The 27,918-nt window shown below is 52.6% G+C and overlaps 1 protein-coding gene across 2 annotated transcripts; it reads left to right on the forward strand.

Annotated features, from left to right (window-relative positions):
* Window positions 1-886: 886 nt before the first annotated feature.
* Window positions 887-20,698, forward strand: SESN2 (sestrin 2). 2 transcript variants are annotated; one of them, XM_040979702.1, is made up of 10 exons: window positions 887-1,290; window positions 7,462-7,527; window positions 12,475-12,672; window positions 13,032-13,214; window positions 13,309-13,521; window positions 14,681-14,831; window positions 15,318-15,436; window positions 15,771-15,961; window positions 18,370-18,514; window positions 19,061-20,698. In XM_040979702.1, the coding sequence occupies exons 1-10, from the start codon at window positions 1,195-1,197 to the stop codon at window positions 19,145-19,147; spliced, it is 1,449 nt and encodes a 482-aa protein (XP_040835636.1). In that variant the 5' UTR covers window positions 887-1,194; the 3' UTR covers window positions 19,148-20,698. The 2 variants fall into 2 exon arrangements, with proteins under 2 accessions (XP_040835636.1, XP_040835637.1); XM_040979703.1 differs by having other exon boundaries at window positions 7,468-7,527.
* The last annotated feature ends 7,220 nt before the right edge of the window (window positions 20,699-27,918 follow it).

The following is a 27,918-nucleotide window of genomic DNA, read 5'->3' on the forward strand; positions in this document are numbered from 1 at the left end:
GCTGAAGGCCAGGAAGTGGATGAGATCAGAGAGAGTGTGTCTGGGAGGTAAGGGATAAAAACAGAAACCGGGGAGCACTTTTTTTTTTTTTTTTTTTTTTTAGGTAGTGGGAGGAGAAAGGCGTGGCCAGAGGGTGAGGTAAGAACAGACTCAACAGAACACCTAACTACCAACTTTGGCGCAGGAGGGTGGCAAGTGGGCAGAAAGACAGGACACGGGTCCCAGGGCCCAGAGGTGGGGCAGATGCTGCCAAGAGAGGCCGAGACTAGGCGGGAGGTTGCCCGCGGCCCTTCGGTGAACCGCGGCGCTTCCTCCACAGACGAATAGATTCCCAGGTCTGGTACACGTGGGGGTGGAGTCTTCCCCGAGGCCTGGGGAACCGGGTGGTGTCGTCTGTTCTCCCTAAATCCGGTGTTCAGCTCTGCCATTAGCACCCTGGATAGGCGGGGCCAAATCTCTCCCTAAACCCTAACCAGTCCCTCCAGGAACCGAAAAGCCCGAGAAGTCACTGGAGAAGGATTTCTGGCCCAGCCCCGGTGCAGTCCCGTTTCATCACGCAGTCCTTATGACTCCCCTGGCAGTCACTCTCGTCTGACATCGCCCCGCGACGTGACTAAACGCCACTTGCAAAAAGTTTGCAGCATTCGTCCCAGGCCGACTACAACTCCCAAAAGCGCTCGCGCTCCGCCGGCGCGCCGATTGGCCGAGCGCTAGGCTCCAGGAGGCGGGGTTCTCTCCGCCTCCCCGGGAAACAGGTATCCGATTGGCTGAGCCGCCGGGGCTTCTGCGTTCCCCCCCCCCCGCCCTCCTCCCGGAGCCAGCAGCGGGCTGCTAGGCGCCGTGGGTGTCAGAGCCGGACGAGCGCTGGGCAGTTCGGCCGCGGGGATGCTGAGCGGCGCTGGGTCCGGGAGAAGCCCGGGCCACTGCGGACGGCCGAGGTACTCAGGGCCCTGACGAGCCCCTTCCGCGGCTGACACTCCGGAGCTGACGAGGCCAACTCGCTTGTCCCAAGAAGACAGACAGGGTCGGCAAGAGTCCTTCGGCCGGCAGCACCGGCCGCGCTCGGGGCTCTGGAACGACCTGGAACCCCCTCCACCCCGAGAGGCATCGCGGAATTCTCGAGCCTCCCCGGCGGCCGCCTGCGGGCGTCTGTCCACAACTCCCTTCAGCGACCCGGTCCTGCTGGCGCACACCATGATCGTCGCAGACTCCGAGTGCCGAGCTGAGCTCCAAGGCTACCTGCCCTTCGCCCGGGGAGGCGGAGGCGGTGGTGGCCCGGGGACCGGGCAGGTAAGCGGCTCGGGGAGGGGGCGTGCAGCGACGCAACCGGACTCCGAGGTTGCATCAACCTGTCCCCTCCCAGGGCTGTGCAAGCAGCTCCCTGGTGCTCGAACTCGCGGCCAATGGGAGGGAAGCCTTCTTGGTGCTCTCCGGTGGTTTGCACTCTTGCAGGGAGAAGAGGGGAGATTGAGCGTCTTCAAGTCCAGGCAAATCCCGGCCTGAGCCGCCGGACCACTCCTTCTCCCCGCCCCCCTTCCGCGGATTCTCTTCCTCTTAGCGGGGCGCGGGCGGGCAGTCTCCTAACGCTAGGGACAAGGGGACGCATGGACCCCGCCAGCGAGCGTTGATCTCGTCCCCAACCCTTTCCTGTAACCGGGTAATCCCAAGGGGTCAGGATAGTTGTTGCCCCGTCCCTCTCTGGAGGCGGCCACTGCCTGGGGCACCCCTGGCCGCGGCTGGGGTGCATCGGGCTGCGTCCTAGGAATGGGGCTGAGCTGTTCCAAGTTTCTTTCACAGCCACGGCTCCACTCCTGCCCCCCACCTCTGGCCACCAGGATCCTAGAGGGACTTTTCAGGGAGGCTGCGATCTCAGAATTTGCACCCTCCCACACACACCCACTAGCAGCGATAATAAGCATCTTATCATTTATTAACCACCTCCTGGGTGTTAGGCTCCTGGTTTTGACTTTTTTTTCTTGTAGCCCCATTTTGCAGAGTGATAAGATTGAGGATTAAGACAGGCTTAGGGAAACATTGTCTTCACTCACCACCACCACCCTCCCCAACCTTATTTTTGGGCCTGGTGCCTCCCGTATTTGGGCGAGTGCTTGACCCTGCATTGAGTGTTGCTTTTCCCCTTAGTTTCTAGGCGGGCTGGAAGGCGGCTCAGTTCTAGTCACAAGCTCTTTAACCCAGGAGGGAAAAAAACAAACTCAGAAACTGCTTTGTTCAAGCATCAGGATTCCCGTGGGTCCTTTCTACAGGGGTGAGAAGTGGGGGAATTTGTGGCTAGGCTCTTCTGCTAGCCCCCTTCTGCCCTGCTTGCCTGGTTTAGAAGCCCCGTGGGGAGCAACTTGCCTCCCTTCAGTGTGACTTTGGCCCAGCCTGGTTCTTTGTGGGCCACAGACATGATGTGGTCGCTGAGAGCAGCCAAGCACTGGGCATGCCAGGGCTGGGTTCATGTCCCAGCCTCCCCACTCCCTGGCTCGGGGATCTTGCCCTGGTGATCACTTCTCCTTTGCAGTTTCTTCCCACGGGGACCCGATAGGATCTCCAAGGGAGTGTGGGGAATATTCCCTCGGAATCCCAGCAGTGGCTGGGGCGTAGCGCCTGGAACAGAGTCGCTGCTGGAGCACACAGGCTTGTTGGCGTATGGACAGAGCACACTTCTGTCCTCCTGGCCCACCTCTCTCTGTGCAAAGGTGCCTGGAAAGTGGTCTGGGGAAGAAAGAGTGCCTTGGGTTGTCTTGGTGGTGGGGGGAGCTTCAGGGAGGGGTCTTCAGATGGAAGCTGCTGAGGGGAGAGCTGTGGTGTCTGGGGTGCTTCTGTGATTGCTTGTAGAGGAGGTATCTGCCTGGACTAGACTCCCGAGAAGGTAGCAGGCACAGAGCTCCCAGAACCTGTGCCCAAGCTAGGGCTTCTACCCATCCCTTACTTTGCCACACACTCCCTTCCGGGATGGGTGGGGGTCAGGGCCTGCAGATGTGTGTGTACTTCCAGAAAGTTCTGAGAGAAAGGGTCTCCAAAAAATTAATGCAAGTTATAAAAAAAAAAGCAAATGGATTTTAAAATCTCTACCCCCAAAATTAACTTCTCTTTTAATACCATTTTCCGTGGACTTTTTGACGCCCCCTTTTATGTTTTCAGAGCCATCTTTTGGGCCCTGGAGCAGCTTCCTCCACCATCACTTCCTCTGCGGGGAGCCGGCTCTGCCCCTCGCTCAGCTCAGTCCCCACATATGCAGTCCACCTTCTCAGTGGCAGGAACTCTTGTCCCAAATATGCGACCGGGCGGTATGATTAGATGTTTCTTGCTGGACTTGGAAACACCCTGCAGGTGTCTCAACCCTAGTGCTGTTCTTTCTTGCTACCTCCAAGAGCTTGCAGAGACAGGCCCTGACCCCAGGAACATTCAGGCCTTGAAATCAGATCTGTCTGCCTTGTGCCTCTCTCAGAGAGGACCTTGTTGAGCCTCCATGACCCATTGCCGAAGAAAAGATAAAACCTGTTGCCCTCAGGGTGGTTGTGAGGAAGTGGATGGCGATAAGACGTTATAGCCTGACACCTGATTGTGGTGGGCATCTAAGTGTGTGGCACCCTACTACTGCCACCACCAAGACTGAAGGTTAAGGGCTCCTTGGGTCATGTCTCCGTCTCAAGGGGAAACTAGAGGCTGTGAGTTTGGGGAGGGGTGAGTAGTGTCTGCTCCTTCCCAGCCCACAGTGAGACTCAGCAGGTGTCTCCTGCCACTCTGTGTCTGGATAAGACCCCAAGAATAAAGGTGGAAGCTTTTGCCGGAAGTCAGTTCAGGTGGTGGGCAGCATCTCTGCAAGCCACCTGGAGTTGGGGTTCCTAGACCTGGGACCATCCCCAGAAGCTGGGCTGGTGGAGTGCAGAGGACCTCAGCAGCCAGAAGCCTGGGCTAAAGTCGGTAGTTGGTCACTTGTCACCAAGTGTGTTAGTCCTTTGGAACATAGAGAAGGCTCTATTGCCATCCGAGGAAGGTTAGCTGGAACCTGCATGCGAACACCTGAGTGACAGCATTAGAGCTAGGCACAGAGCCCTGAGACCTTGAGTCATCCTCCTACCCCATGGGACCACCACAGTTGGCAGCAGGAACAGCCAGCCTCCGCCCTGCTTCTGCTTCACGCTAGTGTGTTACCTTGAGCGGGTGACTTGCTCCAGCTAGACCCAGTGTGTGTGCCCTGCAGGTGAGGAGCCGTATGTGGGGAGCCATGATGGAACACCAGATCGCTGGGATTGCAGCAGGGAGGAGCTCTTGGCCCTGCTGAATGCCACATGCCAAAACCTCAGGCTATGGAGCCAGTGAGCAGCCTACCAATGGGGAGTAGCTTCTGCACCTGCAAACTCAGCTAGCCTAGCTCCGGACCGGAAGTAGCTTGGCCTTTTAGAGCCTTGTTCCTCTTCCATCAAATGGCCCCAGTAAGGGGTTAGTGCTTAGGAAGTCAGGGCCTAGCCGGTGGGAACCAGCATTGGTACCTGCCATTGTTTTTGTTGACTGTCTAGCCCAAGCAATGGAGCAGGGAGGGGCTGGGCCAATTTGGGGACTGTTGCTTCTTGGCAATGGGTCCATGCCTTGCCCACTTTCCCTGACTTGCCCTGGGGCCAGGGTCAGTGAAATATTGGAGCTGTGAGTTCAGACAGGCTTGACCTTGCTTTGAGGCTTTTACGCTATCTGTTCCCTCTGGCTGGAGCGCTGGTCCCTGGAACCCCATGTAGATTGCAGCTCCTTTGTGACTTTTACTGTCTATTTACACAAGTATGTGCCTGCTCTCCGACTCATACTCTCTGTGGTCTGTTGCATTCACCTGATAAGATCTGTGAAGTCCTTGTCAGCTTCTGACTTTGCCATCAGATCCCAACCCATATGGAGGCTGAGGCTTCGTCTTGTCACTGCTGCGTTCTCACCACCTATAGTATAGTCATCACAAATACTTGTCAGATGAACAAACGGGTATCAGTCCTACCTGGAAAGCACTTAGCACAGCACCTAACACCTCTGAACTTGATCAATGCATGCTGTACACAGCACTCCTCACACAGCATGCATGTGAGCTTGGGCCCCACCCTAGACCAAATAAAGTAGACTTGGGATTAAAAAGAAAGAAAGAAAGAGAGAGAGAGAAAGAGAGGGAGGAGGGAGAGAGGGAGGGAGGGAGGGAGGGAGAGAAGGAAGGAAGGAAGGAAGGAAGGAAGGAAGGAAGGAAGGAAGGAAGGAAGGAAGGAAGGAAGGAAGGAAAGGTGGACCCCTGGAGCCTGATCTGGGCTTCTCTAAGTGTCCTGCTTGGGCCAAGAAGCCTTTATCTGAAGGAGGAATGAAGTTCATGGGAGCTGGCCTCTGGGAGGTGCTGTCCCAGGCCGAGTTGCCAGGGTAGGCGTGCAGGTGCTTCTCATCAGTCAGTCCTTCATGACTCTAGTCAAAGTTGAGACTACGATCCGCAGTATTCAGTGAGGAAACTGAAATTCGTACAGCAGGTGGTGGAGCTGTCTCAGGCCAGGATGCTGTGTCAAGAGCCCCCCCCCCCCCCATCCTTTGCTGCCCCCTATGTGCTTCTTAGTGTGTTATTGCTACTGGGAATCAGGGGTGGGGCCACACCCACCGCTCAAAGTCCCTCCGGTGTCAGTGCCTTCCTTTGGCAGTGCCCGGGTCAGCTATTGGGGCGACTTGGGATTCCCAAGGCTGTTCCCTGTCCCTTCCCAGCACCTCCCCGCAGCCCTACCCTGCCCAGCCCTGCAGTGGTTTTCTATCTGTCCTCAGCTCTCTGGAGGGGGAGGCCCAGTTTGTGGAGTCAGCAATCCTTATCTCCCAGACAGAGCTGTTGGGCTTTTTCTCCTGGGTGAGGGAGGGGGAGGGGTGGAGAGGGAGCCTGTGGGGAGTGCGCTGGGCTGGCCTGGGTGCTCCCGGGAGCATGGGCTGCCAGGGGCCTGAGCAGACAGTTCAGTCACCTGTTGTGTCCCAGATCAGGCTCCAGGAGTCGAAGTCACTTTCCCAGAACCACCCTACAAGTTAGGGGCATGCTTGGTGCCTCAGGCAGGACTTACAGGGCCCAGTAGTTCTTTGCCTTAGTGTCTTCCAGTGCCCCAAGAGCATTGCCTCTCAGGCTGCTTTCAAAAACTAGACCTCAATTAAAAAAAAAAATCTTAAATGTCTTTATTGAATTTGGTTCATAGATAAAAGGGCAGAGAGAAACACAGCAGGGAAAAGAGTGTCATTTGCTGCTTCACTCCCTAAGTGCCCATGACAGCCAGGGCTGGACCAGGCCAAAGCCAGGAGCCAGGGATTCATTCCCAGCCTCCCGTGTAGGCAGCAAGGACCCAAGGACTCAGGTTATCACCCGCTCCCTGCAGTAGCAGAGCTTGGGACTGAACCCTGAGCAATGCAATATGGGATGTCACAGCTGAACCACTTGGCAAAATGCCCAGTGCTAAGACTGGATCTTAATGCTGAACAGAGAGAATTGGATGTGAGGGGAGGGGTGGACACCAGTGTCCCTGTCTGGTGAGAGTGTGACTCTGGTTTGGGTAAATTGTTTCCAGAGCCTGTGCTGATCCCCTCTCCCCACTGCCAGCTCCAAATTCAGTAAGAACCTGTACACATGTATTGCTGCCCTGCTTTGCTTTTCTGCTTGCCTGTCCGGTTTGTATTTACAGACTAGCATCAGTGACCTGGCCCTGCTCCCTAGTGATTGGGAAGTGGGGAGATGTACAGCGATTAGAGGACAGGCTCTTTAGAAGCAGAAACCCTGAGGTTTTGGGCCTTGGAGGGAGGGTTAGAAAAGGCTGTCTGGACGACGGTACAACTTAGCTCTGCGGAAGGAGTGGATGGGGGAGGGCAGTAGACCTGGGTCTCTGATTTACTGGAAGGCAGGATTTTCAGGCAGCCGATCAGGCTCACACTTCAGAAAGCTACTCGCAGTGCTGCACTAGAGATGGGTAGGAGAGAGCAGGAGGACAGTTGGTGAAGTCAGAGGTGATGCCCTGGGCAGGAGGTGGCAAGGGTGGCCTGGGAGGGAGCCAGAGGCAGGAGTCAAAAGATGTGATCATTTGTCAGAGATGGAAGCTGTTTCCTAGGCACCTCGGGTAGTTGGCTACTGGGCTCAGTAGACCGGCAATGGGGTGTTCTAGCTGGCCTTTCTGGGGCTTCTAGAATGTGGCTTCGTGTGTATTTCCCAGCTCCAGGCTCCTCTGACCCAGTCTTATGGGGTTCTTGGGTCCCTGCCCAATTCTAGAAGCATCCAGCCTGGGGTGAACCCTCTTTCTTGCTCACCTTCCTGCAACCTGCCAGACAGGTCTCTCTTCTGGCTGCTCCACACAGGGCGCATCAGCAAGGTGGTTTGGGGTGCTCATGGTCGCCCCTTGGATAGGAGGAGGAGCCTGGAGAGATTACAGCCCTCCTTATCCTCCCATCTACCACCAATTAACCCCCTGTCTTTCCTCCCAGGAGCAGAGGGAGAGCCGAGCCTGGCGAGGTCCTCGCGGGCCCAGTGCCTTCATCCCAATGGAGGAGGTAAGCTTGGAAGGGTTTGGGATCCTTGCAAAGAGAGGACCCTGGATGTTGGTGGGCCAGGTTATTTCATGCCCCTTATGTTAGAGCTTTGGAACGATCACTTCCAGTGTCTGTTCCACTGAACTCACAAAGCAGCTTTGGGAAGTAGGCATTAGTGACTCCAATTGACTGGGAGGGAACAGACTCCAGATGAAGGGATAACGACCCAGCCACACTCCTCATCCCCACAGGAGTACCTGTTTTCCCTTAATAAGTTAGGACTGACTACTCTGGTGGGTGTTGTGGCTCAGCAAGTTAAGTCACCACTTGGGATACCCACATCCAGCATCAAAGAGCTAGGTCAAGTCCTTTCTCTTGTGCTTGCAATCCAGCTTCTTGCTGGCAGTGGTGGCTCAAGTGCTTGGGTCCCTGTGAGCACATGAGAGAACTGAAAGGAGTTCTGTCTTCATGGCTTCAGCCTGGCCCTGTCCTGCTTGTTGCACGTGTTTTGGGGCATAAACCCACAGATGGAAAATCTCTGTCACTCTGCCTTTCAAATAATTGAAAATTTAAAAATAGGGGTCAGCACAATCATTCAACTGCTAATTCTTGCCTTGCAAGTGAGTGCCAGCATCTCATACGGGTGCTAGTTTGTGCCCTGGCTGTTCCACTTGCCTTCCAGCTCCCTGCTTGTGGCCTGGGAAAGCAGCAAGGGATGGCCCAGAGCCTTTGGGCCATGTACCCACATCGGAGACCTGGAGAAGCTCCTGGCTTCAGCTAAGGCCATTGCAGCCATGTGGAGAGTGAACCGGCTAATGAAAGATCTTTTTTCTTTCTTTCCTTCTCCCTGTAAAATCTGCCTCTCTCTCTAGTAAAGATAAACAAACAACAGCAACAAACAACAACAACAAAAAAAGAAAATTAAAGCAATAAATTTTAAAAAGAAAAGAAACATTTATTTATTTATTTTTATTGGAAAGTCAGATTTACAGAGAGAGAGACCTTGAGACCTTCCATCTGCTGGTTCACACCCCAAGTAGAACTGAGCTGATCTAAAGCCAGGAGCCAGTAGCATCTTCTGGGTCTCCCACATGGGTGAAGGGTCCCAAGGTTTTGGGCCATCCTCGACTGCCTTCCCAGGCCATAAGCAGGGAGCTAGAAGGCAAGTGGAGCATCAGGACAAAAACTGGTACCCATCCATATGTGGCATGTGCAAGATGAGGATTTAGCCACAGGGCCATGGCGCTGGACCCCAAGAAACATTTTCTTAAAAATAATATATATATTATGTATATAATTCATATTTATAATATATAATATACTATATAGCATATATAATATATAATATACTATATAGCATATAGTATATTATATAATATATATTATAACCTATTGAGTGTTTCATATATATATATATATAAAAGAAAGTACACTACCAGGACTGACATAGTGATGTAGCAGGTAAAGCTGCTGCCTGTAATACCAACATCCCATTTGGGTGCTGGTTCTGGCCCTCGTTACTCCGTTTTCTAACCAGTTCCCACTAAAGGCCTGGGAAAAGCGAAGAGGATGGCCCAAGCGCTTGGTTCCTCGCCACCCACATGGGAGACCCAGATGAAGCTCCTGGCACCTGGTCTTGTCCTGGCTCAGTCCTGGCTGTTAAAGCCTCTCAGAGTCAATCAGCAGATGGAAGATTTCTCCCTTTTGTCTCTCCATCTCTCTCTATAACTCGATTTTCAAATAGGTAAATCTTTGCTTGGAAAAAGCAAACAATTAAAAAATAGACCTGTTTGTATCTTTTTCACCCTTGACTATACATGCTATAATATTTTTTTGTTTGTTTTGAAAGTAATACTCATAAAAACCTATTGAGTGTTTCAGAAAGCCCTGATCCCTTAAAATTCACCTGGCAAGGAGATCATCACTACTAGCCTTCCCCCGGTTTCCCGAGAGCAGAGCGCTCAGGTTGTGGCTCACAGCTTGCTTTTTTGCCCTTTCTCTTGCTAGCCCTCAGCGCGTCAGCAGAGCCTCCTGTCCTCCCTGAGTCAGTTTCCTCGGGCCGTGCCCAGCAGGGGAAGGATGACCCCATGTGCTAGGCACTGTTCTAGGGCTGGGCGAGCAGTGAGCAAGACACGGGCTTCTCTGCTGGGAGGAGCTCGTGTGGGCGTACATACGGGTGTGGCAGCACCTTCAGAACACACACAGAACCTCGGGGGTTTTTTCCGCTTCATGGAACGAGGACCACTGTGTCTTGTGCGTCCTGTCATCTTAGCTTTCCTAGCTGGAGACCAGGTGGTGGAGCTGTGAATGATCGTCTTGTGTCCACTGCCCCCTCTGTGAATGCGAAGTCTGCAGCCCCTGCTGATTATTTATGTCTGCAGCCTGGAAAATTTTGGTTTTATTTTTGAAGTTTTATTTATTAGAAAAGAGGAGGGGTGGGCCTGGTGCAGTAGGCTAAAGTCCTTACATTGCACACGCCAGGATCCTATATGGCTGCCGGTTCTAATCCCGGCAGCCCTGCCTCCCATCCAGCACCCTGCTCATGGCCTGTGGGAAAGCCTTGGGAACCTGCTCCTGCACGGGAGACCTGGATGAAGCTCCGAGTTCCTGGCATTGGATCGGCTCAGCTCCGACCATTCTGGTCACTTGGGGAGTGAATCAGCGGATGGAAGATCTTCCTCCCTGTCTCTCCTCCTCTCTGTATAGCTGACTTTGCAATAAAAATAAATAAATCTTAAAAAAAAATGAAAAAGAATACTCATATAGCAAAGTTCAGAGAATGGGTTAAAAAAAAAAAAAAAAGGAGGGGTTGCTGCAGGTAAGGGTGCAGGCAAGAGCTCCTCCATCTGCTGATTCAGTCCATCAAAATGCCTGGGGCTGGGCCAGGCCAAAGCCAGGAGCCAGGAATTCCATCTGGGTCTCTTGTGTGGGTGAAGGGACCCAAGCATCTGGGTCATCTTCTGCTTTCCCAGGTACATTAGCGGGGAGCTGGATTGGAAATGGGACAGCCCCTCCTCAAAGCAGTGCTCCAATCTGGGATGCCAGTATCACAGGCAATGGCTAATGTACTGTGCTGCAACATTGGTCCCCAGCCCAGAGTTTTAAGCTCTGGTATTGTTTTGGTACTTCATTTTTCTTGTTGGTAACCAACCACTATGTGTCCAAGAAAGGAAAGAGGTAGGCTTTGCTGTTTACCTGGATTTGAGTCCTGGGTCTGTGATGACAGGATCTAGGACCTTCAAAAAGGAATGCAGCCTGTCTGCCTTCCTCCCTGTGAGGGGGATACAGTGGCATTTACCTTGCTGAAGGGATGCAGTGAGAGAGGGTTCTGCTGTCTGCATCCCACAGTGGATGCCTGGGTTCTGCAGCTCCTGACTCCAGCCTCTTGCTCATGCAGACCCTGAAAAGCAATGATGGTAGCTCAAATCATCAGGTGCTTTTTTTTTTTAAGATTTATTTTATTTTTTATTGGAAAGTCAGATATACAGAGAGGAGGAGAGTAGGAAGATCTTCTGTGTGTTGATTCACTCCCCAAGTGACCTCAATGGCCGATGCTATGCTGATTCAAAGCCAGGAGCTTGGAGCCTCATCCAGGTCTCCCACGCAGGTGCAGGGTCCCAAGGCTTTGGGTCATCCTCGACTGCTTTCCCAGGCCACAATCAGGGAGCTGGATGGTGGGGCTGCCGGGACTAGAAACGGCACCCATATGGGATCCCGACACATTCAAGGAAAGGATTTTAGCTGCTAGGCTACCACAAAAGTCATCAGGTTCTTGGCACCGACATGAGAGATATAGGCTACATTCCTTTCTTCTGGCCTTGACCTGGCCCAGCCCCTGCCGTTGCAGGCTTATTGGGAGTGAGCCATAGATGAGGGCTCTCTCTGTTCATCTCTCACTCAGCCCCTTTTCCTCCCAAATAAAGAAAAATTTTACAAGAATGGAAAACATTTATCCAGCCAACAATGTTGTGGTGGCCACCTGCACCACCTGCATCCCATGTGAACACTGGTTCAAGTCCCAGCTGTTCCACTTTTGACCCAGCTCCCTGCTAATGCCCTTGGGAAAGCAGCCACAGATATCTAAGTGCTTGGACCCCTCCCACATGGGAGACCCTGAAGAAGCTTCTGGTGCTTGGCTTCTGGTGTTTGGCACAGCCCTGGCTGTTGTGTCCATTTGGGGAGTGAACTGACAGATGGACAATATCTCTTTCTCTCTAACTCTACCTTTTGAATCTATATATATTTTTAAATCTTAAAGAACATTGTCCCTTTTCCTAAAAAAGATTAAATAAGATCATACAGGGAAAGTTTAACTTCAGACCTGGCATTTGCTGTTTTGTTCAGCAGCCCTCTCTCTGAGAGCCACGGCTGTGTGCATTTGCAGTGAGAAAACAGAAGCTCCTTGAAGGCAGGAGAAACTGTATTTTACTTATTTGAAAGGCAGAGCAACAGAGATAACAAAACAACAACAAGAAACAAACACAAAACCAGATCTTTCATCGCTTGGTTGCCTCTCGGTGGCTGCAGAGGCCAGGGCTGGCTCATTCTAGGCCAGGAGCCTGGAACTCCATCTGGGTCTCCCATTTTTGCAGCAGGAATCCAATCGTTCAGAATATCCTCTGGCATCTTAGCACATTAACAGGGACCTGGATCAGAAGCCCAGCTAGCCTTGAACCAGTGTGTTCTGAAAAGACATTGTAGGCCATGGTTTGGCCTGCTGCACCACAATGCCAGAGAAACTGTATTCGTAACCTCTGTTTCAATTCTCGTATAGCAAAATGGAGAAAATGAAACTCCAACGTCATGGTTGTAATGATTGTACCAACTGCCTAATAAGTATTTGTTTTTTTAAGATGTGCCCACTCACCTGCATTTCCACTTACAGGCATGGTGGTGGCTTTGAGTTTCTTGCAGAATGTGTTGGTCTCTTGGATGGGAACCCATGCCCCTCTCCCCTTTGCATCGTAGATACTTCAGGAGGGGGCTGAGAGCCTGGACCAACACCTGGGGCTGGAGGCACTGACATCTTCAGGCCGGGTGGACAACCTGGCCGTGGTGATGAGCCTGCATCCAGACTACCTCAGCAGCTTCTGGCGCCTGCACTACCTGCTGTTGCACACGGATGGGCCCCTGGCCAGCTCCTGGCGCCACTACATTGCCATCATGGTGAGCCTCCCAGGGCTGGTGCTAAGAGGGCTGGTCACAGTGTGGGCCCTGTTCTTAGCCCATCCTCTGCTGCTCTTCCGGACCAGGGGGAAAGAAGCTGAGCACAGAGGAAGGCCCTGACCAGCTACAGTGTTTTAGAATAACTTAGAAGAGAAGCACCTAAAGGCTGACTTGATAGACTGAGAAACAGGGGTACCAGGAAGCCAGGTGACCTCCGAGCTGGTGGCAGATGTGGGGTTAGGATCTAGATTGCCCACACTAGGCAGTGGTGGCTCCTCTGCTAGCTTCCTCCTGGAGAGAGGGCCTACCCCAGGAGGCCCAGAGGAGGAGGGCGACTCAGGCTCTGTTTGTTCCTGCAGGCTGCTGCCCGCCACCAGTGTTCATACCTCGTGGGCGCCCACATGGCCGAGTTCCTGCAGACTGGTGGTGACCCCGAGTGGCTGCTGGGCCTCCATCGGGCGCCAGAGAAGCTGCGTAAACTCAGCGAGATCAACAAGCTGCTGGCACATCGGCCATGGCTCATCACCAAGGAACACATCCAGGTGCGGGGGGCAGAGAGGCAGGGGCCCCACAAGTGTGCAGGGCGCCTGGGATCAGGCACTGAGTAAGCCTGCCCTTTCCTCCCCTACCCTCCAGGCCTTGCTGAAGACGGGTGAACACAGCTGGTCTCTGGCCGAACTCATCCAGGCCCTGGTGTTGCTTACCCACTGCCACTCTCTGGCCTCCTTCGTCTTTGGCTGTGGCATCCTCCCTGAGGGAGACCCAGAGAATGGCCCTGGTCCTCAGGTCCCTTCGCCACCCAGCGAGCAAAGCAGTCCCCCGGGCCGGGATGCTTTGAACAGCTCTGGGGTAAGTCAGGGGGCTTGGGTCTGGGCTGGGCTGGCCTCTGACCCTTGGAAGGAACCCCTGCTTGCCTAGCTTCTCCCACAGAGAGGACCTTGGAAGTAATCTCACTTTTTTTTTAAAGGTCTATTTATTTAGTTAGAATCTCAGAGTAAGGGAAAGACAGAGAGGTCATCTGCTGGGTTGCTCCCCGGATGACGGCAGCAGCCGGGGTGGGGCCAGGTCCAGCCTCAGCTAGGCCTCCTGCATGGGTGGCAGGGGCCCAGAGACTTGGACCAACCTCTGTTGCTCTCCTAGGCACAGCAGGAGGGAGCTGGATTAGAAGCGGAATGGACAGGATCATAATGGTGCCCAATAAGTGATGCTAGCAATGTGGGCAGTGGTTTTACCTACACCATAATATCAGTTCCATTATTTCACTTTGAAGCTCAACTGGGAAATGGAAATGAAGAATTTCTACTCATATCAGAGTGCTTGTGAAGGCTCAGACAAGTACCCCCTGACTGGTCTTTCAGCCCATAGCCCCACAGGCTCCAAGTCTGGTGGCTGTTAGTGCTTCAAAAGGATAAAGCTTGCCTCTTACTCTGTCAGGTGGCCATGTTTATTTCGATATAAAAACACAAGTTGTTTAAAATTGGGGAACTGGCATTGTGGCATAGTGGATAAAACCATTCCCTGTGATGCCAGGATCCCATATGGACTGTCCCAGCTGCTCCACTTCCAATACAGCTCTCTGCTAATGTGCCTGGAAAAGTGGAAGATGCCTTAAATTGTTGATGTCCCTGGCTCCTGGGTTTGACCTGGTTCAACACTGGCCATTGCAGCCATTTGGAGAGTGATCCAAAGATGGAAAACCTCTCTCTTTCCCTCTGTTTTCCTCTAGACCCTTAAAAATAAATAAATAATAATTTAAAAATTAATAACGTTTTCCTCCATGTGGAGCTGACACGGCAAGATGGGGAAGCTGTGTTCCTGTTCTGTGTCTCTGGAAACTTCCCTCTGGGAAGAAAGCACAGACCACATGGGCCAAGCCACCGGTGGCCAGCACAGAGAGAAGATGGTCTTTGTGATGAGTCAGGAAGTCTGGCATGTGGAAAGGATGTGGGGAATTTTCCAGAGGCTGAGGGAGGAGGAGCGGATGGTCAACAGCAGGTGTCTGCTCCAGGGCTTAGAGGCCATCCGAGACGTGGAGACGCTGATGGAGCGCATGCGGCAGCTGCAGGACAGCCTGCTGCAGGATGAGGGCACGTCCCCGGAGGAGATGGAGAGCCGTTTCGAACTGGAGAAGTCCGAGAGCCTGCTGGTGACGCCTTCAGGTATCAGAGCTCAGGGCCTCCCCCCTCCCTATGCCGTCACTGCTGCACCTTCTGTACTACAGGGGCTGCCACCTCCCCCACTCCCTTCCAGAAGGTTCCAAGCCCAGAGCTCAGACTTGGCTTTGATCCCACTCTGTTAGCCCACATGGTTGACTTGACCAGCCACTTCCTACCTGGTGGCTTCACTCGGGGTGTGCAGGGTCCATGGGACAGCATAGCCTGGCACATGGCTACCATTTTCTGGGTGTTACCCAGCACCTAAGCTCCTGGGCCCATGGCCCCTTCCCCTCCTGTCCAGGCCTGGCCTCAGTCCAAGTGCTACAGCCACCCACTGTAGCAAGGGGCTTGCCCCTGGCCTCTGCCCTCCCCCAAGCTTTAACCCTAGGCTCCTGGGCCCATGGCCCCCTTCCCCTCCAGCCCTGGTCTCTGCCCTTCCCTTTGCTTTGGGCCTAGGCTTCTGTAACCTCTTTCCTTCCCGGGCCTCAGCTGACATCCTGGAGCCTGCTCCACACCCAGACATACTGTGCTTTGTGGAAGACCCTGCTTTCGGCTACGAGGACTTCACCCGGCGAGGGGCACAGGCACCCCCCACCTTCCGCGCCCAGGTAGAGCTCTGGCTCTGGTCTTAGCAGCGAGCCAGGCTGGGCGGGATGATCTGAGTGATTACAGAGTTGATTCCCTTCTCTCTCCTGGCATCCCACGGGGTCAAGGGGAGCCTGTGGATTCCAAAGAGAACCTAATTGTACCCTAATCTCCAGGGGGACAGTGGGAGGGTGTCACAGTTGTACAAAGGTAATAACCAATTTGCAAGGAATTTGACTTCTCAGGCCTAAGGCAGGCAGGGTCAGACCTGTGGAAGAGGGGAGGGCTGGAGGCTGCTCCCTCTGACTGCTGTGGGCTCTAAAGACCCTCCCAGTGACCTCTCCCCATGCTCCCCAGGATTACACCTGGGAAGATCATGGCTACTCGCTGATCCAGCGCCTCTACCCTGAGGGTGGGCAGCTGTTGGACGAGAAGTTCCAGGTAGCCTGTAGCCTCACCTACAACACCATCGCCATGCACAGCGGTGTGGACACCTCGGTGCTCCGCAGAGCCATCTGGAACTACATCCACTGCGTCTTTGGCATCAGGTAGGCACCTGGCTGGTGGGTGAGGAGCACTTGTCCAGGGCTCAACGTGTGTCATACACACATATACATATGTATAACCACATCGTTGTAAAGGCACAGTTACCTCTGGGGATAGGATCAAATGGCTTCAGTCACAAGGGTCAGTGAGGGGTGGGGGGAGGATGTGGTCCCAGCTGTTGCACTTCCAATCCAGCTCTCTGATGATATCCCTGGGAACGCAGCAGAAAATGGCCCAAGTGTTGGTCTCCTGCGATCCATGTTGGAGACCTGGCTAGAATTCTAGACTCCTGACTTGAGCTTGGCCTGGACATGGCAGTGGCATTTTGGGAATGAACCAGTGATGAAAAGCCTCTCTGTCTTTCTCCCTTTTTCTTCCCCACCTCTCCCCCTCTCTCTCTTTCCTGCTCTTCCTCTCTCCTTTCTCCCTCCCTCTCTCCTTTCTCCCTCTCTCTCTCTCCCTCTTGCTTCCTCTCCCCTTTACCCACCATGGCCTCTCCTCCCTCTAACTATGCCTTTCAAATAAATAGAGTCTTTTCCAAAAAAATTTGTTTGCTAAATCCTGTTCCAATACAACCATAACCATATCCTACAATATTTAATTTTATTACTTCCTTATGTAGTTATTTTCATGTAGCTGGAGTTATAATAGTTATTTCATTTGCAAAACAAAAAACCAACTGATTTAATGTTTATAAAGAGAAACAGCTGATTTCTAGAAATGTTAAAAATACAGCTCACAAAAGCAAGAAGGTACAAGGTGTTGCACTCCCGCTGTGCCGGGCCTGCCACACGTCTCCTTCCTGCCTCCTCTACTGCAGCCAGGAACCAGAGCCCGGGTCTCTTCTCACAGACAGGGCCAACTGCCCTTGTCTTGCCTGTTTGTTGCACTTAGCTCACTCACTTCTTTTTTTTTTTTTTTAAGATTTATTTTTAATTACAAAGTCAGATATACAGAGAGGAGGAGAGACAGAGAGGAAGATATTCTGTCCGATGGTTCACTCCCCAAGTGGCCACAAGAACTGGAACTGAGCTGATCTGAAGTCAGGAGTCAGGAGCTTCTTCTGGATCTCCCACGTGAGTGCAGGGTCCTGAGGCTTTGGGCCATCCTTGACTGCTTTCCTACGCCACAAGCAGGGAGCTGGATGGGAAACGGAGCTGCTGGGATTAGAACCAGCGTCCATACGGGATCCCGGTGCACTCAAGGCAAGGACTTTAGTTGTTAGGCCACCACACTGGGCCCAGCTCACTCACGTCTTTGAATGGGAACATGTGGCAGTGAGCGCAGGATTTTTTTTTTTTTTTTTTTTGCTTTTCGTATTCAACAATTTATTCCAAGCTTCAGAAACATATCCCTTCTGCAACATACATGTTCCTCATGGAAAATTTCTGCTTCTGCATATCCCTAGCCACCAACCACATTCCACCGATTTGATTTGCACTGTAATCCCCCGGCTGTTCTCTCACTGGTTGCTAGCAGGCTTCTGGGCCAGGGCAGCCAAGGATGAGTGGGTAGGAGTGTGGCACAAGTCAGTCTCTGTCCAACCTTTGCTTTTTTTTTTTTTTTTGTAAAGACTTATTTATTTTTATTGGAAAGTCAGGTATGTAGAAAGGAGGAGAGACAGATAGATCTCCTGTCTGCTGGTTCGCTCCCCAAGTGGCTGCAATGGCTGGACGTGGGCTGATCCAAAGCTAAGAGCCAGAGCCTCCTTTGGGTCTCCCACACAGGTGCAGGGTCCCAAAGCTTCAGGCCCTCCTCAAGTGCTTTCCCAGGCCACAAGCAGGGAGCTAGATGGGAAGCAGGGCCACCAGGATCAGAACTGGTGCCCATATGGAATCCCGGCTCCCCTGTCTGGTGTTCAGGCCTAGGGTTCCTGACTCTCCAGCATGGTCTTGGCTCTCAGCCCTCTGGCCTCTCAGTCTGTCCCCGTCTTTAACCAGTCTTCCCCAGCCCAACTGATCTGTGATGGTGTTCACCCAGCTCCCTGACCTGGAGAGTGACATCGTGGCTTCTGGACTTGTCTTCCTTGTTGACTTTGAGTTAATTGTCTTCCTTGGCCTCAGCTTGCCCATCTACAAAATGGGTACCAGCTCTTTGTTGCTTTATCCTTTCGCTTCTCCCAGAAAATATGCACCCACATCCTCCCCCTCCCCCCTCTTCCACAGCCTTGATCATGGAGCAGGGACAGTGACCTTGAAGCAGGCCAAGCTGACCCACTCAGGGCACATGTCTTCCCTAGTCCAAGTTCCCTCATCTGTAGGAGCTGCTGACTTTAGGCCGTTGTGTGTGAGCATTGGAAGGAACTTCTGCTTCTTTCCTCCTTTCCGACTCTTCCTGCCACTCTGTTTCCTTCCCCTGTGGGGTGGGGGCAAGAAACAGAGTGTGAGGAACGCGGGACCTTCCCATGCAGGTATGACGACTACGATTATGGGGAGGTGAACGAACTCCTGGAGCGGAATCTCAAGGTTTACATCAAGACGGTGGCCTGCTACCCGGAGAAGACCACCCGCAGAATGTACAGCCTCTTCTGGAGACACTTCCGCCATTCAGAGAAGGTACTGCCTGAGCAGGGCCTCCAGGGGCACTCTGGCTGAGTTGGTCGCCGGGTGGGGCACTTGAACCTACTGTCCTGAGGTCAAGTTCTAGTTCACAGTGGGGTTTCAGACTGCATCTGCTCACCTGTAAAACAGGAACACGGATAGCTGCTTGACTCGGTACCCCTCCCGCAGAACGTCCTGGTGGAGTTGGGTCCCAGTGCTGTGATTTTGTGGCCTGGGAGCCCTCTGGCTGGACTCGGCGGCAGGCACCCTGCCTCCCCGAGTGTGGTCTTTATCCTGCTTGCCCCTCAAGGTTACTAGGAGAATAACCAGAGACAGTGCATGTCAGCCAGCCCTGAGCAGCTACTCTCAGCCCTGGGCTCGGGGACAAGGAAATGAATCATCCTGGGGCAAATGCCCTGGAAAGTGGCCTGCTGTCATTGCAGCTGGGCAAGCGAGAGTGGACGCATCTCTGCAGGAAGGAGAAATGGGAGGTGGGTGGTCTGGGAGGTCTGGGGAGCTGCTGCAACCACCATGCCAACCAGCAGCCCTGCCATGCTCCAGGTCCACGTGAACTTGCTGCTGCTGGAGGCCCGCATGCAAGCTGCCCTGCTCTACGCCCTCCGTGCCATCACCCGCTACATGACCTGATTCCCTCCTACGTGGGACCCTGCATGTCGAGCAGCCGACTCTGGGACTGTCCTCCCTGCCAGGACTCCTCTGTTCGGAGAGAGCCCCGAGTCCCTTTGTGTCCCGACTTTTTCCTTTCCTGGGATTGGCTTATACGTGATGCTGGTGCGGGGGGAGGACCTCCCGAGCCACACCATCCTTGCCCTCACAGGTGGGGACAGCATCACTACACTGACTCTGTCAGCTTGGGAGGGACCGAGGGACCCTACAGGGCTGTTCCCCGTCCTCTTTTCCCTGCTTCCAATGGAAGGACAATAGGTGCCACTCAGAGTTCCGGGCCAGCAGGCTGTGTCCTGGACTCCCCCAGTGCTGTGACTTTGTGACCTGGGAGCCCCCTGGCTGGCCCCGCAGGAGAGGGTTGGATGCCTCCAGGGACTAACACTCCAGACAGCCTTGCCTTCCCACTCTCCTTCATCCCCAGATCTCATTACCTCCTCCCTGTTCTTCACCCATCAATGTGAAAACCTGGTCACGGCTGGTCTGTGTCCACATCCCAAAACCGTGTTCTGTAGGGCGGTGGAGAGGCCCTCACCGCCCTGCTGCCTGGTCCTAGCACAGTGCCCTGGACTTCCTCCACCCCTGCACCTCCACTCCTTCACCTGGCAGCGAGAGTGAGGCCTGCTCAACAGGTCATCTCACGAGTTTGAGCCTCTGCTCAGCACGTTGCCTTCTGAGGGGGAGAGAATTAGATTAGAACTTGATGGTTTTGGTCCTCTGCTGCCTGCAGGGCCTCAGCCCTGGTGCCATGCTCAGTGCCTGAGAATAGTGGGAGGGAGAGTTGTTTCCTCTGCTGAGCCGTAGCCGCTGGCCCCCTGCTCCTGGCGCCAATGGCTTTGCCATGGACTTTGCCAAGAAGCTGGCCTTTCTGGGTGACTTGGCTGGCACTGTGGCCTGGGAGGAGACACCAGAGGCACCAATGTTCTTCTTTGGGCCCTCTTCCTGGCCAGGGGACCATGACCATATTTTCAAGACCCCTTTGACTGTTACCCCCTCCCCCCCGCCAGAGTTGCAGAATTGGGTCTGAGAGGGGGTCCGAGTTGAGTCTTGGGTCTGAGACTCCCAGTCATATTCAGTGCTCCCCCTTGGGGCTCTCCAGCCCACCTGGAGACCCCCCTACTGAAGTCAGGGCCTCCCCATGCCCTAGGGCTTTCAGTGGATCGCATAGAGGTAAGCGCAGCCGAGGATGGACCCCACGCACTTTCTGTAACACATTACTGTGAATGACAGCTCCTCATGCCCTTCTAGCAGCAGGTGCCTCTCAGACTGGTTGTGGGGGGGAAACCCAGAGAGACAGGCCATGATGCCACTGCTTCTACCCCTCATCCATGGGGTGGACCAGGAAAGGAACATGGCCAGCGTGCCACATTTCGTGCCCGTGCGGGCACGGGGACACGACTGGTACCCCCTGCAGGCCTGAAGCCCTGCTCCCCCACAAGGAATGTGAGCAAGAGGGAAAGGGGTCCTGCATGGGGAGGGGTTCCAGAGGGGACTTGGTGACTGTCTCCTGGGAGGCTGGGGAGGGGCGGGAATCCAGTGTTCAAGTGCAGTAACCTTTGACTTTGCTACCAGTTCAATTTGATGAGAAATAAAAGTTAGCCAAGGTTTTGTTTTGTATTCCTTGTTAATGGGCTGTTTTTCCATTTCCTGGAGGTCAAGGTTCACCTCCCGGCCCAAGCCAGGAGCTGTGATTGCATCATTCCCTGACCCAACAGCCCCGCCTTGCGGGGCCTTGGCTCTATAGGGCAGCAGGGTTGGGATGGCTGCTCCCAAGTCCACCTCTGCCCCTTGAGGGCCCAGGGCTGGGGCTGGCCCCATATGATAATGAACGAGTAACTCCTCTGACCAAGCCAGCTTTGGGCTCTCTGCTTGGAGGGCTCCCTCCTACCCCCGATTCTACGATGATCCTGCAAGAGAGCGAAACCAGACACATGCCTCGGTGGTTCACCCAGGGTCTACGTGCTTCTGAGCCCTCAGCATTACACTTGGCTGATTTTTGCACTTCTAGACTCACATGGCCAAGAGAAGCCATGTGTGGGAGGACCTGTATCCTCCCCACACACACACACTGTGACACTTGTTCTACAGCCTTCCCTCCCAGCACCAAAGAGATGGCAGCATCTGGACAGAAGGAGCTGGAGGCAGTCCCCACTGGGTGCTGGGGCCATTGATGGCTGCATGACTTTGGTCCAACTTTTCTGTAAGGTTTATTTTTATAGGAAAGTCAAATATACAGAGAGCAGGAGAGACAGAGGAAGATCTGTTCAATGATTCACTCCCCAAGTGACTGCAATGGCTGGAGCTCAGGCGATCTGAAGCCAGGAGCCAGGAGCTTCCTCCAGGTCTCCCACACGGGTGCAGGGTCCCAAGGCTTTGGGCTGTCCTTGACTGCTTTCCCAGGCCACAAGCAGGGAGCTGGATGGGAAGCGGGGCTGTTGGGATTAGAACCAGTGCCCAAATGGGATCCCAGCACGTTCAAGATGAGGACTTTAACCATTAGGCTACCTTGCCAGGTGCGATCCAACTTCTTAACTTCTCTGGACACCAGCAACTAATAAGCTTACCAGGGAAATCATCATGATTAAGACATCTCCTGCTGGCTCCCCACTTCCTCCAAGTGGGGCCAGTGGCCATGCCATGCCTGAAGGAGCCTACATATCCTGCTCCCGTGGATAGGGCTTCGTTTGGTATTGTCCTATATGCAGGTTCTTCTGTCATCATTTGAGAGTCCAGGAGAGAAAGTGCATCAGGCTTGAAGACACCACCCGGATTCTGGTTCCAGCCTGGTCATTTCCTAGCCCTTAGGAGAGGGGCAGGATTGCTTTCCCTTCTCCGTTTTCTCAGCAGTAAAAATAAAAGTACAATGTTTCCATCTCTTGAGTGTGGCTAGTGCCAAACATTCTCTAACATAATCTCCTAGTCTACACAGCAGCTTGTGAGAAAGGGGTTGTGTTCCCACTTTACAGATGCACAAATGGAGTCTCAAGAATTCCAATTTAGCTCTTAAATCTTGGTTGAAAGTCCACCCTTGACTAAAAAGTTAATCATTTAGACAACAGAACTCTGCTGGTTCACTCCCCAAGTGCCTGCCATAGCCAGGGCTGGGCCAGAAAAGTGAGGGACATGGGAAAATCAATCCAGGTCTACCGTGTGGGTGGCTAGCACCCAAACACCTGAGTCATCCCCTGCTGCTTCCTCAGTGTTACTGCAGGAAGCTGGGATCTGGAGCAGCACTGGGATTTGAACTCAGGCACCTTGATACTGAATCAGGACGACCCCATAAGATGTCTGCACCACCACACCAAATGCCACCTGAGCTTCAACATTCAGGGTCTGGCTGTGAGCCTTCTTCTGCAGCTCCCTTCTCCATTTCCTTCTCTGGGGTGGCACTCATGTTTGGGGACACCCAAGAGTTGTGCAGGTCAAACCACCTGGCTCAGTTCAGGTATCTGGCACGAGCTCACTAGTAACTTGCTCAAGGTCATGCAATAGAGGCAGAGTTTGAACTTCCATTCTACTTTTCTCTCTCTCTCTCTTTTTTAAGATTTATTCTTGGGATCACCATGGTGGCTCAATTGGCTAATCCTCCACTTGCAAACTCTGGGATTTAATTTCATTCCATAGATAATTGCAGCTTCCAAAGGCAATGGCTGTGTATTGCAACACAGTTCAGGTTGGAAGCAATGAGCAGGTAAACTTTGTCAGGACCGCTTGGCTGTCAACGGCCTTAAGTCTTGCTTGAATATCACCTGGCCCAGTCCTCACTGAGCCCTACACAGTCCAACTTATCCCTAGCTCCCTTTACCAGATGGGCCTCAGCAGTCCTGGCTTTAGAGTTCCTCCTCCAGGAAGGTTCCCCAGCCCTACCCCAAGAAGCTTTGCTGACCAGTAGCAGCTGTTACCATGTTCTCAGGGTTTTTTTTTCCCTAGAATAGCCATCATCTTTGGGTTTCACTCATCTTCCCGTTTAATGGCTAAGTCTGTGCCTGGTGTGTTCACACCTTTATTTACCACCAGACCCTAGAATAGGGCCTGGCATGGAGCAGGAGCTGAATAACCAAGCTGTTCATCCACGTGGAGTTCATGTTTAGAACCTGATCCAGTGCTGGGCCCGGCTGGTACTGCTCAAGAACCGCTGCTCTCCCCTGTGCTGTGGACATGGTACCTGCTCTGGGTGTCTGGCTCTTCCCGGTCACCAGGGGTCTGCTCAGATGCTCAGTGTCAGCTTAGTGTGGGGGAAGGATTTTGGACTTTGGACTGAGATAAATGAAGCTCAAGCCTAAGTGCAGGTCCATCTGGAGTGAGGCAGAGGATAAGTAAATAGAGCTAAGTACCTGTGTGAACCTTGGCAACCTTTAGCTTCCTCGTCTTTAATATGACTACATGGGGAGCTATTGCCATGGTGTGGTAAGCTAAGCCTCCGCCTGCAGTGCCTGTATCCCATACAGGTGCTGGTTCAAGTCCCAACTGATCCACTTATCATCCAGCTCCCTGCTTAGGGCCTGGGAAAACAAGATGGCCCAAAGCCTTGGACCCTTGGACCCACGTGACAGACTTAGAAGAAACTTCTGGTCCCTGGCTTCAGTCTGGCCCAGCTCTGGCTATTGCAGCCATTAGGGGAGCAAACAAGCAGATGGAAGTGCTCTCTCTCTTTGTCTCTCCTCTCTCTGTAAATCCACCTTTCAAACAAACAAACAAATATATATATATGATAAAAAAAAAAGAAAATGGGAACGTGAGCCTGCATTGTTGCACATCAGGTTAATCTGCTGCCCATGACACTGACATCCATATCGGTGCTAGTTCAGCTCCTTGCTCTCCCACATCCCATGAAACTCCCTGTTAATGTGCCTGGGAAAGCAGAGGAAGAAGGCCCAAGTGCTTGGGCCCCTGCATTCACGTAGGAGATCTGGTAGGAGTTGTAGGCTCCTGGCCGTGCTACCGTGTGAGGAGTGAACCCACACAGGGAAGATCGCTTTTTAAGTACAAAAAAGATAAAATGGGAACATAACCATTTACATTAAAAATTAAGTATTTTGGGGATCAAATGAGAACATGTTGGAAACGTCTCTTTGGTTTCACTTCTCCCTGCAACAAAAGACAGATTTGGCCAATGCCAGTTTCTTAGACTTGTCCTTTTTCTGTTTCAATTTCCCTTTTTCAGAGAAAGGATAGCAGGTGCACCCAGCTTTTGAGCTGCTGCTTGGGACACTCACAAGCAATATCGGAGTGCCTGGGTTCAAGTCGTAGCTCTGCTTCTGATCCCAGCTCCCTGAGGATGTGTGCCCTGGGCGCCAGTAGGTGATGGAGGAGTTAGGCGGGTGTCTCTGCTGTCTGCTTGAGCCCTGGATTAAGCTTTTAGCTCCTGGGTTTGGCCTGGCCCAGGCCTAGCTGTTTGTAGGCATTTGGGAGAGTGAACCAGCAGATGCAGATTTATGTCTGTGTCTTTCTGTTTCTCAAAAAAGAATCATCTTTTTCAATAGTGGGACCCAGCTCGTAGGGCTACTCTGCCGATTCAATTGAATCATTGGATGATGCCCTGACCGCATGTTTGGCTTCACAGCTGAGGATGTTAGCAGTGTCATGGGGGGTGGAAGTCAGGGTTGCTGCTGAACATCTTACAATGCTTTGGACAGTCCCTTACAACGAAGATTTAGGCAGTGCAGAGAGTCAAGGGTCCCAGGGCTGAGAAATCCTAATTATATAATGTACAGTTCCTGTTTAATGTAACTATACATATCAACTGCTTAGCAAGTTGGAAAAAAATAGACTTTTAGAGAGAAATGTGTTTCCAGGAGCAAGAATACAAGATTCGTGCCCAGTACAATGGCTCAACTGGGTAATCCTCCACCTCTAAGCACAGTATCCCACATGGGTACGGTTCATGTTCTGGCTGCTCCGCTTCCCATCCAGCTCCCTGCTTGTGGCCTGGGAAAGAAGTAAAGGATAACCCAAAGCTTTGGACTCTGCACCCATGTGGGACACTTGGAAGAATTTCCTGGCTCCTAGAATCACATCCGCTTAGTTCCCGCCATTCTGGCTGCTTTTGGAGTAAACCAACATATGGAGGAGCTTTCTTTCTGTCTCTCCTCCCTGTAAAGCAGCCTTTCCAATGAAAATATGTTCCAAACAGGAGACCCAAAGCCTTGGTCCTTGGCCTCTTGTGTGCAAGGGAACAACAGGAAGGCCCACAGGAGGTTGCCTGCTGGTGGACTTGCAGCTGTCTTTGGGTTGATACGAACAGAGACCTTTGTGCTGGTCCAGATCCAGGCTTGACAACCCCTAGGCTCCTCCCAGTTTTCATGCATGCTCAAAAGACACCTTCCAGGTCAGCAAGAATTAAACATCCCTTACCCTGGAACTGCGTGCCACAGGGTCTGATGACACAGCTGGGAGGAACTGGAGAAGCACAAACCAGAGTCAAGTGATACTCAAGCAGTAATTGATTCCTTTCACTGCACTCAAGCACTTGGCGACATTCTCTGCTTCCACTGTGCCAGCCACTATCCCGCTCCTCTGAGGGTTTAGGATAGGGGTCGGGAGCGGTCTCTTTCGGGAGAAGGACACTGAAATCCCAGCTTCGCTAGGAACAGGTGAAACTGAAGGGAAGAGCCAGACCTCCTCAGACCCCCCCAGGCCCCCCCAGGCCGAGAAGCGGGACTTTGGGCCGTCAGCTGTGTGCATGTCTGAAAAAGTGTATAAACTGGGCCAAAAACAGTTTTGCATGGAAATGGATAGAGATGTGGTCAAAATGTTTTGTATTAAGATTTTTTTGAATTGGAAAGTCAGATATACGGAGAGGAGGAGAGACAGAGAAGGTCTTCCATCCTGTGATTCATTCCCCAAGTGGTTGCAACAGCCAGAGCTGCGCCAATCCAAAGCCAGGAGCCGGGAACCTCTTCCAGGTCTCCCACGGGATTGCAGGGTCCCAAGGCTTTGGGCCGTCCTTGACTGCTTTCCCAAGCCACAAGCAGGGAGCTGGATGGGAGGCAGGGCCACCAGGATGAGAACCAGAGCCCAGATGGGATCCTGGCACATGCAAGGAGAGGACTTTAGCCACTAGGCTACTGTGCCAGGCCTGCTGGTGGTCAAAATGTTTAACAACCAGAAGGATGTCAGCAGCCACCCATCCAAGCGGATACTGATGCGTTGTAAACAACTGCCAAGGCCTTGTTAATGAGAATGAGAACTGAATCCCACGCTGGAAAAGAGTGTCTGCATTTGCCTACCCAACCTCTTCCACCTTCTCGAAGCAACACACTGGTATTTCACTTTACAGATCTGTCCCACCGTATCGTTTGAGTTCCCATGGGCCTGCCTCCACCTGTGCAAGTGCAGGTGAAGGTAGTCTGGGCTCACCATTAAGGACACAGCTGTGAGCGGCACAGGCAGGGCCGGCGAGGAGCCTCCCCAGCAAGGTGCTCCCCAGCCAGGTGCTGTTTCACAGAGAAGCTAAGAGAATGGAAATCAAGGTAAATATAAAGCAAATGGAGCTGGAAGATCAACTATACAGTCTTTTATGAGAACATATGTTTTAATAGTTTGTGTTTCAGATTTATTTATTTTACTTGAAAAATCAGAATTACCAAGAAAGAAGAAGATAAGGGAGAGATCTTCCATCTAGTAGTTTCCTAGCCAAATAGCCAGAACAGCCAGAAACTGGGAGCCAGGAATTTCTTCTGGGTTTCCCATGTGGGAAGAGGAGTCCAAGGACTTGAACCACCCTATGCTACTTAAGGTCATTAGCAGGAGCTGGGTCAGAAGTGGAACAGCTGGGACTTAAGCCAGTACCCATATGGGGTGGAGGTGCTGCAAGTGGATTAGCCTGTATCTACCATATTGATTCCATATTTTAATTGTTTATTATCTTATTAAATTGATCTGAACAACTGGAGAGAAAGAGCGCTCCTATAGGCTGGTTCACTTACTTAGTGACCTTAAATGCTAGGGTTGGGCCAGGCCTAAGCCAGCAGCTGTGCATTCAACCCAAGTCTTTCATGACAGCAGGGATTCAAAGGGTTCAAGTGGTTGGGTCCCCATCAGCCATGAGTTCCTGGCTCCTTGCTTCTGCCTGGCACAGACATGATTGCTGTGGGCATTTTGGGGTGTAAACAAAAGTGATATCTAGGCCAGATAAAACTAGGATACAGGAATTCAGCCCTGGTTTCCCACATGGCCTTCAGGGACCCAACCTCTTGAACCATAACCCACTGTCTTCCAGGGTGTATGTTAGCAGGAAGCTGGAATTGGAAGGGGAGCTGGGACTCAAACCCAGGCATTCCACTAGGGGATGGGGCATCCTAAGTAGAGTCCTAATGGCTATCCCAAATGTCCAACCCTAAGCTGTTTTCATTACAAAGTACAAATTTTTAAAAACTGATCACTTAAAACTATCCCAACTTACTCTCCCCATACGCAGTCTCCCAAACCTCTCCTGCTCTGCTGAATGTTTTACTGTGCTCCATTAACCCATCTCTCACAGTTAAACTGTAATGGCCAACTGAGACAAACAATTCTGTGGCCACTCTTGCACCACTGATTACGCCTTGGGTGGCAGATGTTCACGATGATATTCATTTGGCCTCCTGAGCTTTCAGGCAGATGTCACGGCTTTGCCTGCTCAGCAGCTTTCTCGTCCACTGCTTCCATGAAACCCATAGCAACCGTCTGGCTCGTGTCATGAACAGCAGAACAAGCCAGGAGAGGATGGTCCGATATGCTTTCAGCACATTCAG

The sequence above is a fragment of the Ochotona curzoniae genome, unplaced genomic scaffold (assembly GCF_017591425.1).
Source record: "Ochotona curzoniae isolate NIBS_2020 unplaced genomic scaffold, NIBS_Ocur_1.0 contig_3255, whole genome shotgun sequence".
In the NCBI taxonomy this organism is placed as follows: domain Eukaryota; kingdom Metazoa; phylum Chordata; class Mammalia; order Lagomorpha; family Ochotonidae; genus Ochotona; species Ochotona curzoniae.

Bases quoted from the DNA above. Each gene is read 5' to 3' on its own strand.
- SESN2 (XM_040979702.1), top strand. From the start codon at position 1,195: ATGATCGTCGCAGACTCCGAGTGCCGAGCTGAGCTCCAAGGCTACCTG. The intron at 1,291-7,461 runs GTAAGCGGCTCG...CTTTCCTCCCAG, and splicing joins GTGGCCCGGGGACCGGGCAG to GAGCAGAGGGAGAGCCGAGC. The intron at 7,528-12,474 runs GTAAGCTTGGAA...TTTGCATCGTAG, and splicing joins CCTTCATCCCAATGGAGGAG to ATACTTCAGGAGGGGGCTGA.